Source organism: Manis pentadactyla, chromosome 1, assembly GCF_030020395.1.
Source record: "Manis pentadactyla isolate mManPen7 chromosome 1, mManPen7.hap1, whole genome shotgun sequence".
In the NCBI taxonomy this organism is placed as follows: domain Eukaryota; kingdom Metazoa; phylum Chordata; class Mammalia; order Pholidota; family Manidae; genus Manis; species Manis pentadactyla.
Genome location: NC_080019.1, coordinates 42,953,413 through 42,972,865, shown reverse-complemented (window position 1 = coordinate 42,972,865; position 19,453 = coordinate 42,953,413). Strand labels below are relative to the sequence as shown.

General features: G+C 39.2%; 2 protein-coding genes across 9 annotated transcripts in view; both read left to right on the top strand.

Moving 5' to 3' along the window:
* ZNF197 (zinc finger protein 197) overlaps positions 1–5,815 on the top strand; it is a 41,379-nt gene extending 35,564 nt beyond the window's left edge. For both annotated transcript variants that reach the window (XM_036883904.2, XM_036883903.2), the window contains exon 6: positions 57–5,815. In XM_036883904.2, coding sequence (XP_036739799.2) covers positions 57–2,368 — 2,312 coding nt within the window. In that variant the 3' untranslated portion in view covers positions 2,369–5,815. The remainder of the gene's footprint in view (positions 1–56) is intronic.
* Positions 5,816–5,886: 71 nt separating this feature from the next.
* The window catches only part of ZNF35 (zinc finger protein 35), a 42,111-nt gene continuing 28,544 nt past the window's right edge, over positions 5,887–19,453 (top strand). For 2 of the 7 annotated variants that reach the window (XR_005024522.2, XM_057497267.1), the window contains exons 1-3: positions 5,888–6,540; positions 8,461–8,779; positions 9,715–9,859. Coding sequence is in view for 5 of the 7 variants with exons in the window: in XM_057497267.1 (XP_057353250.1) it covers positions 8,588–8,779; positions 9,715–9,859 (337 nt within the window). In the remaining 2 variants the exon portion in view is untranslated. Of the gene's footprint in view, positions 6,541–8,460; positions 8,780–9,714; positions 9,860–19,453 lie in introns of all 7 variants that reach the window. The other 5 variants (XR_005024521.2, XM_036883908.2, XM_057497265.1 and 2 more) reach the window with 4 other exon arrangements.

Here is a 19,453-nt window from a genome sequence, read left to right as displayed (position 1 = left end):
ATTTTGCACTAACACAGGGATGTGGTAACATTTACATTTCTTATTCCTTTTACTAGAATGGGAGACCATGACTGAGAATGAGGAGGTGACATCAAAGCCAAGTATTTCTCAAAGAGCAGATTCTCAGAAAGGAACATCAAAAAGACTTCAAGGAGGTATTCCCCAAGTCCTTCCTTTGGAGGAAGAATATGAATGGAAAGTTTTGGTAAATCACTGGGGAAATGAAATAGGGGAAAGAGATACGCTGAAGAAAGGTTCCCTCTGTGAAGGAGACAAGAAGAAAGGAGCTCAACCAGAAAAGCAAAGCCAAAAGTGGAAAGAATTTGGAGAAAGCTTCACTTTAGGTTCAGCTCTTTCTGAAAGTTTAATAGGTTCTGAAGGAAAAAAGTTTTACAAATGTGATATATGTTGTAAACATTTCAATAAAATCTCCCATCTTATAAACCATCGGAGAATCCATACTGGTGAGAAACCTCATAAATGTAAGGAGTGTGGAAAAGGCTTTATTCAGCGCTCAAGCCTTTTAATGCATTTACGGAACCATTCTGGGGAGAAACCTTACAAGTGTAATGAATGTGGGAAAGCCTTCTCTCAAAGTGCTTATCTTCTAAACCATCAAAGAATCCATACCGGGGAGAAACCTTATAAGTGTAAGGAGTGTGGAAAGGGCTTCTATAGGCACTCAGGCCTTATTATACATTTAAGGCGCCATTCTGGGGAGAGACCTTATAAATGTAATGAGTGTGGGAAAGTTTTCTCTCAGAATGCTTATCTCATTGACCATCAGCGGCTCCACAAAGGGGAAGAACCTTATAAATGTAACAAGTGTCAGAAAGCTTTCATTCTGAAGAAGAGCCTCATTTTACACCAGAGAATTCATTCTGGGGAAAAACCCTATAAATGTGATGAATGTGGAAAAACCTTTGCTCAGACCACTTACCTTGTTGACCATCAGCGACTCCACAGTGCAGAGAACCCATACAAATGTAAAGAATGTGGAAAAGTGTTCATTAGAAGCAAAAGCCTCCTTTTACACCAGAGAGTACATACAGAAAAGAAGACCTTTGGCTGTAAAAAATGTGGGAAGATTTTCAATTCCAAGTCAAACCTCATTGACCATAAGAGGATGCATAGCAGAGAGAAGCCTTATAAATGTACTGAATGTGGGAAAGCCTTCACTCAGAGTGCTTACCTTTTTGACCATCAGAGACTCCACAATGGAGAGAAGCCCTATGAATGTAATGAATGTGGGAAAGTTTTCATTTTGAAGAAGAGCCTCATTTTACACCAGAGGTTCCACACTGGAGAGAATCTCTATGAATGTAAAGACTGTGGCAAGGTCTTTGGTTCTAACAGAAACCTCATTGACCATGAGAGACTCCACAATGGGGAGAAGCCTTATGAATGTCGAGAGTGCGGGAAAACCTTCATTATGAGCAAAAGTTTCATGGTCCATCAAAAACTCCATACACAGGAGAAAGCCTACAAATGTGAGGATTGTGGGAAGGCTTTCAGTTACAATTCAAGCCTGCTTGTACATCGGAGAATCCACACTGGGGAAAAGCCCTTTGAATGCAGTGAGTGTGGAAGAGCTTTCAGTTCTAACAGAAACCTCATTGAACATAAGAGAATCCACAGTGGTGAGAAACCCTATGAGTGTAATGAGTGTGGTAAATGCTTCATTCTGAAGAAAAGCCTCATTGGACATCAGAGGATTCACACAAGGGAAAAATCTTATAAATGCAATGACTGTGGGAAAGTCTTCAGTTACCGCTCAAACCTTATAGCCCATCAGAGAATCCACACTGGTGAGAAGCCCTATGCATGTAATGAGTGTGGGAAGGGCTTTACTTACAACAGAAACCTTATTGAACATCAAAGAATTCACAGTGGGGAAAAAACGTATGAATGTCATATATGTAGGAAAGTTCTTACCTCTAGTAGAAATCTTATGGTGCATCAAAGAATCCACACTGGAGAGAAACCTTATAAATGTAATGAGTGTGGAAAAGACTTCAGTCAGAATAAAAACCTTGTTGTACATCAGAGGATGCACACTGGGGAGAAACCATATGAATGTGAGAAGTGTAGAAAATCTTTTACTTCTAAGAGGAATTTAGTTGGCCATCAGAGAATCCACACTGGGGAGAAACCATATGGGTGTAATGATTGTAGTAAAGTTTTTAGGCAAAGGAAAAACCTTACTGTACATCTGAAAATTCATACAGATGAAAAGTTCTGTGACTGTGATGAGTCTGAAAAAGAATTATCTCAGACTTCAAACCTTCATCTTCAACAAAAAACCCATACTGTGGAGGAATGCCAAGTCCAAGATAGAGATTCAGAAATAGTGTCATATGTAAAATAGAATAGAATCCCTGCCTACTTAAGTAACTGTTGAAGAAATGGCAATATATAGTTCTCATAGGGAAAAAAATCCATGGTTGACCCTTTTGTTGACAAGTGAGTTGCATGTAGAAGAAAGTTAATGTAGACTTTCAAGACTACAAAAACGTAATCTGCAAATTCTAGTTAAAGGATACTCTCAGGCTATTTGTTATGACGCTAGAAAGGGACCTTCAAACAACTGAGGACTCTGAAGAAGCTGGATTTATGTTTTATAAGATGTAATGATGTAGTTATAAATGACAGTAAAAATATCTTTGTATTAAAAAGTGGACATTTTTTTCTGGGAGTGTGTATACCGTAAAGATAGCATCACTGCTATAGAAAGTATATAGACAGTATGTATGTTCGAGATGAGTCGGACATGGAGTTTGGTGGGCAAGATTCTTGTTTGAGGACCTTTAAGAAGAGCTCTGGATTTGAAATTAGAAGACCTAGGTTTAGGTCTTGGCTATTTCTTTTACTAAGCTATGTCATGTGTTTAAGTCAGTCTCTGAGCTTCATTTCCTCAGTCAAATGTTAACATAATGCCCATCTCACAGGGCTGTTGTGAGGATTAAATGAAAGGGTATTTGTGAAAGGACTTTGTGAAATAATTTAGTTGTCAGTAAAGTTGGAAAAAGAGGTATGGTCAAAATCTAGAACATGATATAATGTAATACTTGTTCATTAAGTCAATATAAGGATGCCATGAGCCTCAAAAGATACTCATTTTTATAAGAGGAAGTATGGTGGGTAGCTGACTTTGGAATTTACTATTCAAAGAAGTCTTTTTAAACCTGTAGCTTTAAAAATGTTTAAGGGAGTTAATAGATAATATGCCTGGTTTGTTTTAGTGGAAAAATACTTATTATGGAAAAACAGTATGTCCAACTGCCAACATTGTTGCCAAGGAAAACTTATTTTTCAACTTTTGACTTTGAAACCTAGAGATGTAGAGTGTCAAAATGAAAGGATGATCCTATGTTGCTTTATTCATAGGGAAAAATCCTTAACACCACCTCCTGAGCTGATGATCCTGCCACTGTCATTTTCAATTGTAATCAACATTTCACCTTTGCTGACATATGGTAACTTGTTACTTAAGGAACACCATTCTGTCCCAGCACTTAACTTACTATGTAAGTTTTTCACACAGAGCCAGTCCCTTCAAGTTCTGATTAAACCAATTCAGAATCCACCTCTGGTTGGTCAGGTCAGTTACTCCATGTGAACCAATCATTCATTCAATCTATGCCCTTATGTACATTTGTAGATTTCATTCATACTATATTCTTGAGTTGCTAATTTTATATTGTAATTCTCAAAACTCCAATTTTGCAGCTGGACTATAAATACCTTAATATCAGGATGGTGTTTTCTGTTGCTGATTGTGTTGAAGTGGTGTATTGATTATAATAAAGGTCATTAATTCAACCCCGAAGTTCCTTGAGGGTTGATTCCTCATTAGACTGAAAGGTACCCAAGAGTGAAAACTGGAAATGGGGTCCCAGGTTTAAAGTCTTAAGACTGGGTATGAGTCACTTTGCTTGGACAAATGCCTACATTTCTTGGAGCCTTTGTTTTCTGATCTGTTAAACAGGGAGAATATCTACCTCACAAAGTTGTGATGAGGTAATGAATATGAAGATGTTTTATGTTCCTGCTGTAGAAGGATCACCCCAGATTGCACAATAATTGCAAAGGGAAAGATGTACTTTAATAGTGGAGAAAGATGCCATTTATCTTTTAACTAGTTAACAAAATGTAACATCACTAAGACAGAACACACATCATGTGCTTCCTCAGGTGATATAACAAGCCAAAAGTATAACAATTTATCAAGCTTCTTAGATCTGATTGCTAGTTTACAGGACATACAGGAGGCAGAGGAACAAGATAATTGACACCGTGAGAAATTCAGAATGTGGGATATTGTATAAGAAAACTGCACTGGATTCTTCAAAAAGATATGGTGAAGAAGGGAGGGGTGACAATTGTTGAAGCTGGATGTGTACTGAGAATTCATTGTACTGTTCTCTGCTTTTGTACATATATGAAATTCCCCATAATGAAACACAAGAATTAGATGAGTGGGGTTGTTTTTAAAAGATATTAAGAGCCAGAGATAGATTAACACAAATGCCTTATTGATTTTTGACAAAAGTACAAAAGCAATTCAGTAGAGGAGGGATGGTATTTTCAACAAATGCTCCTGGAGCAATTGGATATCCATAGGCTGTAAATAAATAAGGGAGTAGGACTAACTGAACTCAGACTCATATCAAAACCATTCTCTATAAAAGAAAAAAGTGATCAACTGGACCTCAGCAGCAGTATAACTGCTCTGCAAAAGACTTTTCAGAGGATGATAAAACATTACAGACTGGGAGGAAATATTTGCAAATCATGTATCAGCACAGAATTTGCATCTGTACTGTATAAAGATTCTTCACATTACATGAAGGTTTCTTAATAAGATTCATTTTTTATAAATAGGCAAAAGGCATGGGAAGACATTTTACTTAAGTATAGATGGCAAGCAAATGGAAAGATGTTCAACATTTTTAGCCATTTGAGAAATGCAAGTTAAAGATCACTGCATACCTATCATAATAGCTTTTAAAAAATAGTGTTATCAAAGTTCAGAGAAACGATCTCATATGTTGCTAGGAACAGGAAATGGTACAGCCACTCTGGAAAATAGATTGGCAGTTTCTTGTAAGATCAAACACCATATGATTGACTTATGTGCACTCTTGAGCATTTACCCCAGAGAAATGAAAACTTAAGTTCACACAACAACCTGTACATGACAGTTCATAGCGGTTTTATTCATAATAGTCAAAATTGCTAAGTAATCCAAATATCTTTTAACAGGTGGTTAAAACTGGAATAGCTATACCCTGGGATACTTAATACTGTGCAATAAGGGAATCAGCTATGGATATCTGCAATGAATCAGTGAATCTCAGGAGAACTGTGTGAGTGAAAAAATCCTGTCTCAAAAAGGTCATATACTGTATAATTGCATTGACATCCTTTTATTTACACATTCTAAAATGATGAAACTATAGAGACGAAAAAACAGATTAGTGGTTGCCATAAGGCTGGGGATGGTGGGAGGGGCAGGCGGGAGAGGGAGGGATAGACTAGGGAAGTCTTCGTGGTGTGGAAACAATTGTGATCTTGATTGTGGTGGTGGTTACATGAATACACGTAATAAAAGGCCACCCAAGCATACACGTCTTACCAGTGTCGATTTCCTAATTTTTAAACTATGTCATTATGTAAGATGTACCCACTGAAGGAATCTGGGTGAAAGGTAAGTATCTTTGAAACTTCCTGTCAATTTATAAATTCAAAATAAAAGGTAAAAAAAAAAAAAACCCGAACACTAAAGAGCCATAACCAAATGCAGTGTTATTTGGAAAAACAAAACTATTATATATATATATATATATATATATATATATATATATATATATATATTTAGGACAGTTGGGGAAATCTGAATAATGCTGGATATTATATATTAGGGGATCGTTGATTTTCTTGCCTGTAATGATGTTAATTTGGAGAATATTCTTATTAAAGGATGCATATAGAAATATTTAGAATAGAGTGTTTTGATGTTTACAACTTTCAAAAAATTGTTTTTCAGTAGGTGGTATATAGAGAGAAGGCAAACGTACCAGCGTTAATAATATTGAGTCCAGATGAAGGATACAGGTATATTGTACCATTCTTTAAACTTTACTGTTTGATATTTTCAAATAAAACGTTTGGGCCAAAATTAGCAGGGCTTTCTGCAGATTAGTGCTTTATAGCTTCAGACTCCCGGGTGCGCTCCTCGCTTAACTGCCCCGCCTGGGGAAATCTTCCCTGAGGCTCAGTGTCACAGTCCATCTGCAACCTCAGTCTAGACGCCCTTGCTCCCCATTCCTGGTCTAGAGCGGTATCGGACACCCATCGAGAAGAAAGCACCTCCGAGATGCCTAGAGAGGACATCCTGACGAGTTGGGAAGCCGGAAGCCCATTTCGAGGCACTTCCTGTCCAGTCATTGTTCTCGCGCCGCCGGTAGGTGTAAATTGGATCGCTGGCCTTCTACTCCAGAACCTGCGAGCTCTGTCTGGATCTCTTCTCGGCGCACGGTGAGCGAGGTTGACGGGGATGGGCACGAACGTCGGGGGCGCGAGAAGAGTCATCCCAGGGGCGGCCCGCTGCATCTCTCTCTTGGGGACTCAGCCCTGTCTGGGGGCGGCTCCGCACCCCAGCACCTCGGAAAGCTGGCTGCCGCCATACGGAGGCCTGACTCCGGGGGAAGTTGGACACGGACCGCCCCAGGGGCCAGGCTCACCCCCTGGGAACAGGGCTGCGTGGGGTTGAGGCGACAGGTTGCCACCTTTGGAAATAGGGACAGGACATTGAAAAGGAAGCCCTTCTTAGGACTGTACTCTGGGTCTGGAGGCCGATGACAACACCGTAGGTAGTCGTGCTCAGTACACAGACGAAATGAGTGTTAAGGGCCTTCCCGCCCAGTAGATTCAGCTAGCCATGGAAAGGATAATCATCCAGAATTAAGATTTGTTGCAGAAATGAAACTACTGCGTTCTCAAATTCATTGTATACATTAAGTTGACAGAGGAAAAAGCATATAATCACTTCAGTAGCCTCAAAAAGGGACTTAATAAAATTAGCACTTTTTTTCTAATAAAACATCTGAAGTGGAATAGGAATTTTTCAATCTCTTAAAGGTCAGCTAAAATAGTAAGATATTTTAACTCACAAATTTAAAAAAGTAACAAAAACCTGCTGGTTTGGCTATGATAAAGGGTATTGTTAAGTTAGTGATGGTGTCATTTGGTGTGGTCCTTTTAGAAAGCAATGTTAGAATACATGTCAAATATAAAATCCTTGAACCAGTAATTCCTCTATCCTAAAGGAGTCATTCAGCAGAAGAAATAACCAGTTGAACAGAAACATTTTTAACAATAATTATTAAGGAAAACTGGAAATAAAATTTTTACTAAAACAATGGTTCATAAATAGGGGGTGGCTAGGTAAATTGTGGCCGTGGTTTAGGATACTGTGCCAGAATGAGGTACCTGTGTATGTACTTACATTGAAAGATCTGTTGAAGACTGTTGTGAAATATGGAAGTTCAAAAAACAAACACTAGAAGTTGCTGAACAATGTACAAGTGTAAGCTAATGTATTTTTGGGGAAAGTAATATGTGTGAAGATATATATAGAGAGAGAGAAAGAAAAGATTGATAACTGATAATTATTCTGTGTGTGTGTGTAGACATTTAATTCTACATATTTCTGTATTATTTGGTCCTTTTTCAGTGAGAATGACAGTCAATACCATACATTATTATGTAGACTAAAAATGATAAGCATAAAGAATGGCAACATGAAAAAATATTTTTTTATCTTAAGAGTAATACTTGACCTTACTAGACATTTGGAAGAAGTGGGAAATTTAAAAATCAGACAAAAAAACCCTCAAAACTACCTGTAATCTTATGACCCTGAAATGACTGTCCCTAACATGTTGGTGTCTAGACTTCCAGTCTTTTTCTTGAGATTTCTTTTGTTCATGCTGTTGTGTATCTTTGGCAATAAAAAATAAATCTGTATTTTAATAGTGTTTCTTTGAAAAACACATGGTGATAATTGTGAAAATATGTATTCCCGTAAACACAAAAATTTTATTAAGTCATAATTGTCAGTGTAGGAGGTTTTCCCTTATAAGAAATATCTTTAATTCTATATACAGGGGTTATGTCTTTGGAGGTAGACCAGGGTGATTTTTCTTAGTCATTTTCTGTATTTTTCAAGTTTTTACAATAAAAATAGATTGTGTAATCGGTGGGGGGGACATCCATGGCTATTATATAAAGCTGTTTGTAAGGTGGCAAATTATGTGTCCATGGTTCAACTCTTTCCATCCTATGAGTACTGTATTGCAGTGGCCACTGCCCAGGCACTGAGGAAACTGGTCAGTGGGCTTAGTGGCATCCAGGCAAACCTCTGCTGAGTGTTGACAGTGTTTTCTGATTTCTCAGTAGACGATACTCATCCTGGCCCAGGGGAGAAACTCAAGAAGAAGCTGTTGAAACTTAAAAATTAGATGGGGCCTGACTTCTGCTGGGCAGCCCCCAGCTATTGGAGTTCCCCTGCTGAGCAGAGAAGATGACTGCAGAATTGAGAGAGGCTATTGCCCTGGCCCCTTGGGGCCCAGTGACAGTGAAAAAGGAAGAGGACGAGGAGGAGAACTTCCTAGGTCAGGCATCCAGCCAGCAAGTGCACTCTGAGAACATCAAGGTCTGGGCTCCTGGGGAGGGTCCTCAGACAGGCCTTGATGTATCAGAACAGGAGGAAAAGGTAAAAAAGGGCTGGGAGGAAGGAGGGGTGAGAGAACTGAAAACCTCAAGTGGTTTCAGAGGAGACTGCACACTTGCAGTCTTGTGTTCTGGCTAGGGCTCTGGCCTTTAGTCCTTTGGAACATAATAGGAACATTTTCTTCTGATTGATGTGAGATATAGTACTTTTTATACTTTGCTACACAGAATGACCTGGAAGCTTTCTGTAAAATAGTGATGCTATGCCATACCCCATTCCAGTTAAATCAGAATCTCTGGGGCGGGCGGTGGGCGAGACCCAGACATCAGTATTTTAAAAAAATTCTTCAGGTGATAACAGTCAAGAAAGATTTGATAACTCTAACCAGTGCTTCTCAAATTTTAATATGCATAGGAGTCACCAGGGGGTATTCTGAAAATGCTGATTCTGATTCAGGAGGTCTGGAGTGTGGTCTGACATTGTCACAAGCTCCCAGGCGGTGATGCTGCTGATCTGGACCGCACTTTGAGAAGTGAAACTATATACTGTGGCCCTCAGTGTTTTCAAACACATCCCTTAACCATCGCTAGCTAGATAAGGACTGAGGTTTCTCAAAGCATCCCTGTGCTAATATGATCAGAACCTTGCTTCTTTGATCTTTAGACCTCAGAAAAGTCTATTCTGGAGAATGTCCTTTTGTGCTCACTTGTCATGCACTCCGGGCAAGTTAGGTTTGGGTGCTGGAGTGGACAATGAGGTAAAATCAAAGTGATAGGGAAAAAGGTAGCAGGTTTGCTTTTCTGCCTAACTCACCCTGGGGATTAGGGAAGACTGGTTTCCTTTTCCCTTTTTTTTTTTTCCTTAATGTTTTGTGGCCTCCAGGAATAGCTACTTATGTTTTCATCCTCAAAGCTGTATTCACACGACCTCCAACTGACAATCCCCTCCTAAACTCACCTGTATCTATTTGTCTTCAGGGTCCAAACATGTTCTGGGACATGGCTATGATTCTGAAAGCAACGAAGGAGGTGCCTGCTGCTTCAAGCCTTGGCAGCTACTCGTTACCAGGGACTCTGGCCAAGAGTGAGATAATGGAGACTTATGGGAACATGGCTTCTCTAGGTAAGGTTCAACCTCTGTGATTCAGAATCTGACCACTGGGGTTCCTCAAAATCTGTTCAGAGACTGGTGGTATGATCTCCTGGTTCCAGCAACAGAGAGCACTGAGGCGTTGAACGAGTCCAGGGGGCCTGGATAGAGGAATGCTGGACAATGCCTATGCATTTGCCACAAGAAGTGGCTTATTTTACACACAGTCTCAGGACAAAGACAGGTGAACTCTAAATTCACCTTTTTTTTAAAAAATTAATTAGTTAATTAATTTTTTTTGTAGATAATTTTTTTTTTTTGAAGGGTAGTTGACACACAGTATTACATTACATTAGTTTCAGGTGTACAACACAGTGATTCAACATTTATATACATGATAATTCTAGGTACCAGCTATCACCATACCAAGTTGTTACAATATTTTGACTATATTCCTTATGCTCTACATTACATCCCGGTTACTTATTTATTTTACAATTGGAAGTGTGTACTTTTTTTTGTTGTTGTTGTGAGGGCATCTCTCATATTTATTGATCAAATGGTTGTTAACAACAATAAAATTCTGTATAGGGGAGTCAATGCTCAATGCACAATCATTAATCCACCCCAAGCCTAATTTTCGTCAGTCTCCAATCTTCTGAAGCATAACGAACAAGTTCTTACATGGAGAACAAATTCTTACATAGTGAATAAGTTACATGGTGAACAGTACAAGGGCAGTCATCACAGAAACTTTTGGTTTTGCTCATGCATTATGAACTATAAACAGTCAGTTCAAATATGAATACTCATTTGATTTTTATACTTGATTTATATGTGGATACCACATTTCTCTATTATTATTATTTTTAATAAAATGCTGAAGTGGTAGGTAGATACAAGATAAAGGTAGAAAACATAGTTTAGTGTTGTAAGAGAGCAAATGTAGATGATCAGGTGTGTGCCTGTAGACTATGTGTTAATCCAAGCTAGACCAGGGCAATAAAACATCCACGTATGCAGAAGATTTCTCTCAGAGCGGGGAGGTGAGGTTCTAAGCCTCACCTCTGTTGATCCCCAATTTCTCACCTGATGGCCCCCCTGCGACTGTGCCTGTCTTAGGTTGTTCCTCCCTTGAGGAATCTTACCCGTCTCTGGCTAACCAGTCATCTTCCGGGGCCATACAGGGAAATGTAAAGTTGGTAAGTGAGAAAGAAGCCTTATTGTTTGAAAAGGTTAGCTTTTTACTTCTTTGCATATTTATGCTCTGTGGCTTCTATGCCCAGCATTTATCTTGAGGTATCTTTACCACTTGGAAGAATTATGATACTCGGTAAATTTGATATGAGGCACGAATTCTATTTAAGGGTTGTAATTAGGAAGGAAGAAGAAAAGCTATAGAAGTAGCAGGCGGAAGAAAACATGGGAAGATTAATTATTTCTTTGACATATCTTCTTGTAGAGTAACTTCAGCATGTATAGGTTTTAAACTACTATCTAAATTCACCTTTTAATCACATTTGTTCAGCAAGTTTCATATTTATTTGCACATGGAGACATATCACAGGTTGGTAAGCCTGCAAGAGAAGCTAGCTAAGGTAGGAAGGCTCAGCTTTTGTGGTGATTTTGAAGATCTTTCCTGGAGATGTTCATTTTTCACACATCTTTGTGCAAATTATAGAGGATTTTGAGCAGTTGTGCCAACCATAATGATGTCCAAAACTTACCACCTGGTTTTCTCTGAGGTGAGACTCAGGATATGTTTGACTGGCAGTGGCAGAAGCTTGCATATGAAAGAGTGACACATGTAACTTGTCAGCGGTGTGGTGACCATGGGTCCTGTGTTGTGGAAGCAATTCCTGGATGACTGCCAAGGCACCTTTGGCACTCACATGCTCTGAGGCTGCGTGGTACAGGGCTGTGCCAGAATATTTTTAACCCATTTTCCTCCCTAGCCTATTCCTCAGGCACTTGTGGACCAGGTCACTGTCTTAAACCAGTGTTGTGGGGCAGGTTAGGATTGCCAACTTTCATTCCCTTATCTCCTTTAATTATCTCCCAAACTCTCGGCAGCTTCTGTGATGCATTTCCCTGTGTATCATTTCTGTTCCCTTTCTTAACAGTTATTCATAGTCTTAAACTTCCCACAGCTGCTCCCATACCCTCGAATGGCCACCATTTTCCTTCCTGCCCTTACTTCAAGACCCTGTACACAGCCAAGATTTGCCTTTTCTTGTGCTGCCAGTCATTCCCATAATAGCAGGTGATGGCAGGACACTGAGCTCTAAGAATTAAGAGAAAGATCTGAGTGTAGTTGCTGCCCTGCCTCTGACAACTCTGTGACCTTGAGCAAGTTCTTTCTCTGGACCTCCATTTCCTGTTCTCTAAACTAGTGTGCATTCATTCAGTAAATATAGTATTTGTTGGGGGCCTGCTTCCTGTGTGCTGAGCAGTGTGATAGATGCTGGGGATACAGCAGTGAATTAAGACACAGCCTTGCCCTGTTTAAGCTCCCACACAAGAATTTTCATCTTGATGATAAAATTACATAATATACATGAAAGTACTTGTCTTGCCAGTGGGTTTCAGCCCCAGACAAATTCACTATGGATTCAATGAGAATGAGGAATGATGGTGGAACATTCTGGGGGTAAAAGGATTTATTACCCAACTTCATTCCCATCGTGGCAGCAAGCCAGTCACTGCCTCTGGGCTTCTCTACCACTATAGTCGTCTCAGTCTCTGTCCTCTGTGCTGCCACCACTCCAGTCTCTGCTCTCTTGCAGCCATGCAGCCATGCCACCGTGACACCCAGAGCACTGGGTGGATCTCTTTATATAGTCAGTAACAACGCATTGCCCACGCATATTAGTGAGTAAGCTGACCAGGGCCAGGTGAGAAGCCATAGGAGCCTTCACTTTATCCACAGTGCTTTGGAAATTTTGGTGTATTGCTGGATTAACATCTGAGAGGCTTATCTATTGTTGCCGACGTGTGAATTAAAGTTTATACATTTAAAACCAAGTTTTCAAGCATACTTATTTTTATTTCATTTATACACCTAGAAATACTTTTATAAAAATGAGAACACTTGTGCTTTTTCTTTTTTTTTTTTTTTTTTTTAATAATTACTTTTTATTGAAGGGTAGTTGACACACAGTATTACATTACATGAGTTTCAAGTGTACAACACAGTGGTAGAACATTTATATACATAATTCTAGGTTCCAGCTATCACCCTACCAGGCTGTTACAATATCTTGACTATATTCCTTATGCTCTACATTACATCCCGGTTACTAATTTATTTTACCATTGGAAGTCTGTCCTTTTTTTTTTTTTTTTTTTGTGAGGGCATCTCTCATATTTATTGATCAAATGGTTGTTAACGACAATAAAATTCTGTATAGGGGAGTCAATTCTCAATGCACAATCATTATTCCACCCCAAGCCTAATTTTTGTCAGTCTCCAATCTTCTGAGGCATAACAAACAAGTTCTTACATGGAGAACAAATTCTTACATAATGAATAAGTTACATAGTGAACAGTACAAGGGCAGTCATCACAGAAACTTTTGGTTTTGCTCATGCATTATGAACTATAAACAGTCAGTTCAAATATGAATACTCATTTGGTTTTTATACTTGATTTATATGTGGATACCACATTTCTCTCTTTATTATTATTATTTTTAATAAAATGCTGAAGTGGTAGGTAGATACAAGATAAAGGTAGAAAACATAGTTTAGTGTTGTAAGAGAGCAAATGTAGATGATCAGGTGTGTGCCTGTAGACTATGTGTTAATCCAAGCTAGACCAGGGCAATAAAACATCCACGTATGCAGAAGATTTCTCTCAGAGCGGGGAGGTGAGGTTCTAAGCCTCACCTCTGTTGATCCCCAATTTCTCACCTGATGGCCCCCCTGCGACTGTGCCTGTCTTAGGTTGTTCCTCCCTTGAGGAATCTTACCCGTCTCTGGCTAACCAGTCATCTTCCGGGGCCATACAGGGAAATGTGAAGTTGGTAAGTGAGAGAGAAGCCTTATTGTTTGAAAAAGTTAGCTTTTTACTTCTTTGCATATTTATGCCCTGTGGCTTCTATGCCCAGCATTTGTCTTGAGGTATCTTTACCACTTGGAAGAATTATGATACTCGGTAAATTTGATATGAGGCACGAATTCTGTTTAAGGGTTGTAATTAGGAAGGAAGAAGAAAAGCTATAGAAGTAGCAGGCGGAAGAAAACATGGGAAGATTGATTATTTCTTTGATATATCTTCTTGTAGAGTAACTTCAGCATGTATAGGTTTTAAGCTACTACTTAAATTGCACACACACATTAACATAATAGGAGTATAGTTACATAACCAAAGCATATCTGTAATTACCAGCCATCTCCAGTGAAACCAAGAAAACCAGTTAGGCACCTTAGGCATTTGTGAAAACTTATCTATGATATGGTGGATATTGTCCAAATGAACTTGAACAGTCTGAGAGAAATCAGACAAATTAAAACAACCCATTCCTGGGGACTGTTCACATGCCATATGTTCTTTTAACAATAAATAGTTTGTAGTTGTAAGACTTTGGAGCGCTACAATTTGCACTTCTCCAAATTCTTGGTTGAGTTCCAACAGTATAGATCCAGTCAAATTTGTTGTTTTACTGTATGCACAGGTCAGCTTAGATATCTCCTTCTTCATTCCCATGGCAAGTCCAGGAACTGGTGGGATGAGTGCATCTACAGCTGTAGCAGTGCGTGGATCTTTGTTGGGGTTTTTTGATGATCATCTTCTGGCATGAGTCTTCCAGAGAGTGCAGATGTTGGAAGTTCTTTTTCATATCGTATCTTAGTTCATTTTCAGGGTAGCCCAATTAGGCTTTGATCCTCTGTATAAACACAAACAGACCCTTTGCCTACACTTTTATATGCCCTTTATACCCTTGTGTAGAACTCGTTGGAGGTTACCACACAGGAACTGCCCTTTTTTTTTTTTTTTTTTTTTTTTTTTTTTGCTATCACTAATCTACACTTACATGACGAATATTATGTTTACTAGGCTCTCCCCTATACCAGGTCTCCCCTATAAACCCCTTTACAGTCACTGTCCATCAGCATAGCAAAATGTTGTAGAATCACTACTTGCCTTCTCTGTGTTGTACAGCCCTCCCTTTTCTCCTACCCCCCCATGCATGTTAATCTTAATACCCCCCTACTTCTCCCCCCCTTATCCCTCCCTCCCCACCCATCCTCCCCAGTCCCTTTCCCTTTGGTACCTGTTAGTCCATTCTTGAGTTCTGTGATTCTGCTGCTGTTTTGTTCCTTCAGTTTTTCCTTTGTTCTTATATTCCACAGATAAGTGAAATCATTTGGTATTTCTCTTTCTCCGCTTGGCTTGTTTCACTGAGCATAATACCCTCCAGCTCCATCCATGTTGCTGCAAATGATTGGATTTGCCCTTTTCTTATGGCTGAGTAGTATTCCATTGTGTATATGTACCACATCTTCTTTATCCATTCATCTATTGATGGACATTTAGGTTGCTTCCAATTCTTGGCTATTGTAAATAGTGCTGCGATAAACATAGGGGTGCATCTGTCTTTCTCAAACTTGATTGCTGCATTCTTAGGGTAAATTCCTAGGAGTGCAATTCCTGGGTCAAATGGTAAGTCTGTTTTGAGCATTTTGATGTACCTCCATACTGCTTTCCACAATGGTTGAACTAACTTACATTCCCACCAGCAGTGTAGGAGGGTTCCCCTTTCTCCACAGCCTCGCCAACATTTGTTGTTGTTTGTCTTTTGGATGGCAGCCATCCTTACTGGTGTGAGGTGATACCTCATTGTAGTTTTAATTTGCATTTCTCTGATAATTAGCGATGTGGAGCATCTTTTCATGTGTCTGTTGGCCATCTGTATTTCTTTTTTGGAGAACTGTCTGTTCAGTTCCTCTGCCCATTTTTTAATTGGGTTATTTGTTTTTTGTTTGTTGAGGCGTGTGAGCTCCTTATATATTCTGGACGTCAAGGCTTTATCGGATGTGTCATTTTCAAATATATTCTCCCATACTGTAGGGATCCTTCTTGTTCTATTGATGGTGTCTTTTGCTGTACAGAAGCTTTTCAGCTTAATATAGTCCCACTTACTCATTTTTGCTGTTGTTTTCCTTGCCCGGGGAGATATGTTCAAGAAGAGGTCACTCATGTTTATGTCTAAGAGGTTTTCGCCTATGTTTTCTTCCAAGAGTTTAATGGTTTCATGGCTTACATTCAGGTCTTTGATCCATTTTGAGTTTACTTTTGTATATGGGGTTAGACAATGGTCCAGTTTCATTCTCCTACATGTAGCTGTCCAGTTTTGCCAGCACCACCTGTTGAAGAGACTGTCATTTCGCCATTGTATGTCCATGGCTCCTTTATCAAATATTAATTGACCATATATGTCTGGGTTAATGTCTGGATTCTCTAGTCTGTTCCATTGGTCTGTGGCTCTGCTCTTGTGCCAGTACCAAATTGTCTTGATTACTATGGCTTTATAGTAGAGCTTGAAGTTGGGGAGTGAGATCCCCCCTACTTTATTCTTCTTTCTCAGGATTGCTTTGGCTATTCGGGGTCTTTGGTGTTTCCATATGAATTTTTGAATTATTTGTTCCAGTTCATTGAAGAATGTTGCTGGTAGTTTCATAGGGATTGCATCAAATCTGTATATTGCTTTGGGCAGGATGGCCATTTTGACGATATTAATTCTTCCTAGCCACGAGCATGGGATGAGTTTCCATCTGTTAGTGTCCCCTTTAATTTCTCTTAAGAGTGACTTGTAGTTTTCAGAGTATAAGTCTTTCACTTCTTTGGTTAGGTTTATTCCTAGGTATTTTATTTTTTTTGATGCAATTGTGAATGGAGTTGTTTTCCTGATTTCTCTCTCTGTTGGTTCATTGTTAGTATATAGGAAAGCCACAGATTTCTGTGTGTTGATTTTGTATCCTGCAACTTTGCTGTATTCCGATATCAGTTCTAGTAATTTTGGGGTGGAGTCTTTAGGGTTTTTTATGTACAGTATCATGTCATCTGCAAATAGTGACAGTTTAACTTCTTCTTTACCAATCTGGATTCCTTGTATTTCTTTATTTTGTCTGATTGCCGTGGCTAGGACCTCCAGTACTATGTTAAATAACAGTGGAGAGAGTGGGCATCCCTGTCTAGTTCCCGATCTCAGAGGAAATGCTTTCAGCTTCTCGCTGTTCAATATAATGTTGGCTGTGGGTTTATCATAGATGGCCTTTATTATGTTGAGGTACTTGCCCTCTATTCCCATTTTGCTGAGAGTTTTTAACATGAATGGATGTTGAACTTTGTCAAATGCTTTTTCAGCATCTATGGAGATGATCATGTGGTTTTTGTCTTTCTTTTTGTTGATGTGGTGGATGATGTTGATGGACTTTCGAATGTTGTACCATCCTTGCATCCCTGGAATGAATCCCACTTGGTCATGGTGTATGATCCTTTTGATGTATTTTTGAATTCGGTTTGCTAATATTTTGTTGAGTATTTTTGCATCTACGTTCATCAGGGATATTGGTCTGTAGTTTTCTTTTTTGGTGTGGTCTTTGCCTGGTTTTGGTATTAGGGTGATGTTAGCTTCATAGAATGAGTTTGGGAGTATCCCCTCCTCCTCTATTTTTTGGAAAACTTTAAGGAGAATGGGTATTATGTCTTCCCTGTATGTCTGATAAAATTCCGAGGTAAATCCATCTGGCCCGGGGGTTTTGTTCTTTGGTAGTTTTTTGATTACCTCTTCAATTTCGTTGCTGGTAATTGGTCTGTTTAGATTTTCTGTTTCTTCCTGGGTCAATCTTGGAAGGTTATATTTTTCTAGGAAGTTGTCCATTTCTCCTAGGTTTCCCAGCTTGTTAGCATATAGGTTTTCATAGTATTCTCCAATAATTCTTTGCATTTCCGTGGGGTCCGTCGTGATTTTTCCTTTCTCGTTTCTGATACTGTTGATTTGTGTTGATTCTCTTTTCTTCTTAATAAGTCTGGCTAGAGGCTTATCTATTTTGTTTATTTTCTCGAAGAACCAGCTCTTGGTTTCATTGATTTTTGCTATTGTTTTATTCTTCTCAATTTTATTTATTTCTTCTCTGATCTTTATTATGTCCCTCCTTCTGCTGACCTTAGGCCTCATCTGTTCTTCTTTTTCCAATTTCGATAATTGTGACATTAGACCATTCATTTGGGATTGCTCTTCCTTTTTTAAATATGCTTGGATTGCTATATACTTTCCTCTTAAGACTGCTTTTGCTGTGTCCCACAGAAGTTGGGGCTTAGTGTTGTTGTTGTCATTTGTTTCCATATATTGCTGGATCTCCATTTTGATTTGGTCATTGATCCATTGATTATTTAGGAGCGTGTTGTTAAGCCTCCATGTGTTTGTGAGCCTGTTTGCTTTCTTTGTACAGTTTATTTCTAGTTTTATGCCTTTGTGGTCTGAAAAGTTGGTTGGTAGGATTTCAATCTTTTGGAATTTTCTGAGGCTCTCTTTGTGGCCTAGTATGTGGTCTATTCTGGAGAATGTTCCATGTGCACTTGAGAAGAATGTATATCCCGCTGCTTTTGGATGTAGAGTTCTATAGATGTCTATTAGGTCCATCTGCTCTACTGTGTTGTTCAGTGCTTCCGTGTCCTTACTTATTTTCTGCCCAGTGGATCTATCCTTTGGGGTGAGTGGTGTGTTGAAGTCTCCTAGAATGAATGCATTGCAGTCTATATCCCCCTTTAGTTCTGTTAGTATTTGTTTCACATATGCTGGTGCTCCTGTGTTGGGTGCATATATATTTAGAATGGTTATATCCTCTTGTTTGACTGAGCCCTTTATCATTATGTAGTGTCCTTCTTTATCTCTTGTTACTTTCTTTGTTTTGAAGTCTATTTTGTCTGATATTAGTACTGCAACCCCTGCTTTCTTCTCACTGTTGTTTGCTTGAAATATGTTTTTCCATCCCTTGACTTTTAGTCTGTACATGTCTTTGGGTTTGAGGTGAGTTTCTTGTAAGCAGCATATAGATGGGTCTTGCTTTTTTATCCATTCTGTTACTCTGTGTCTTTTGATTGGTGCATTCAACCCATTAACATTTAGGGTGACTATTGAAAGATATGTACTTATTGCCATTGCAGGCTTTAAATTCGTGGTTACCAAAGGTTCAAGGTTAGCCTCTTTAGTATCTTACTGCCTAACTTAGCTCACTTATTGAGCTGTTATATACACTGTCTGGAGATTCTTTTCTTCTCTCCCTTCTTGTTCCTCCTCCTCGATTCTTCATATGTTGGGTGTTTTGTGCTGTGCTCTTTCTAGGAGTGCTCCCATCTAGAGCAGTCCCTGTAAGATGTTCTGTAGTGGTGGTTTGTGGAAAGCAAATTCCCTCAGCTTTTGTTTGTCTGGGAATTGTTTAATCCCACCGTCATATTTGAATGATAGTCGTGCTGGATACAGTATCCTTGGTTCAAGGCCCTTCTGTTTCATTGTATTAAATATATCATGCCATTCTCTTCTGGCCTGTAGGGTTTCTGTTGAGAAATCTGACGTTAGCCTGATGGGTTTCCCTTTATAGGTGACCTTTTTCTCTCTAGCT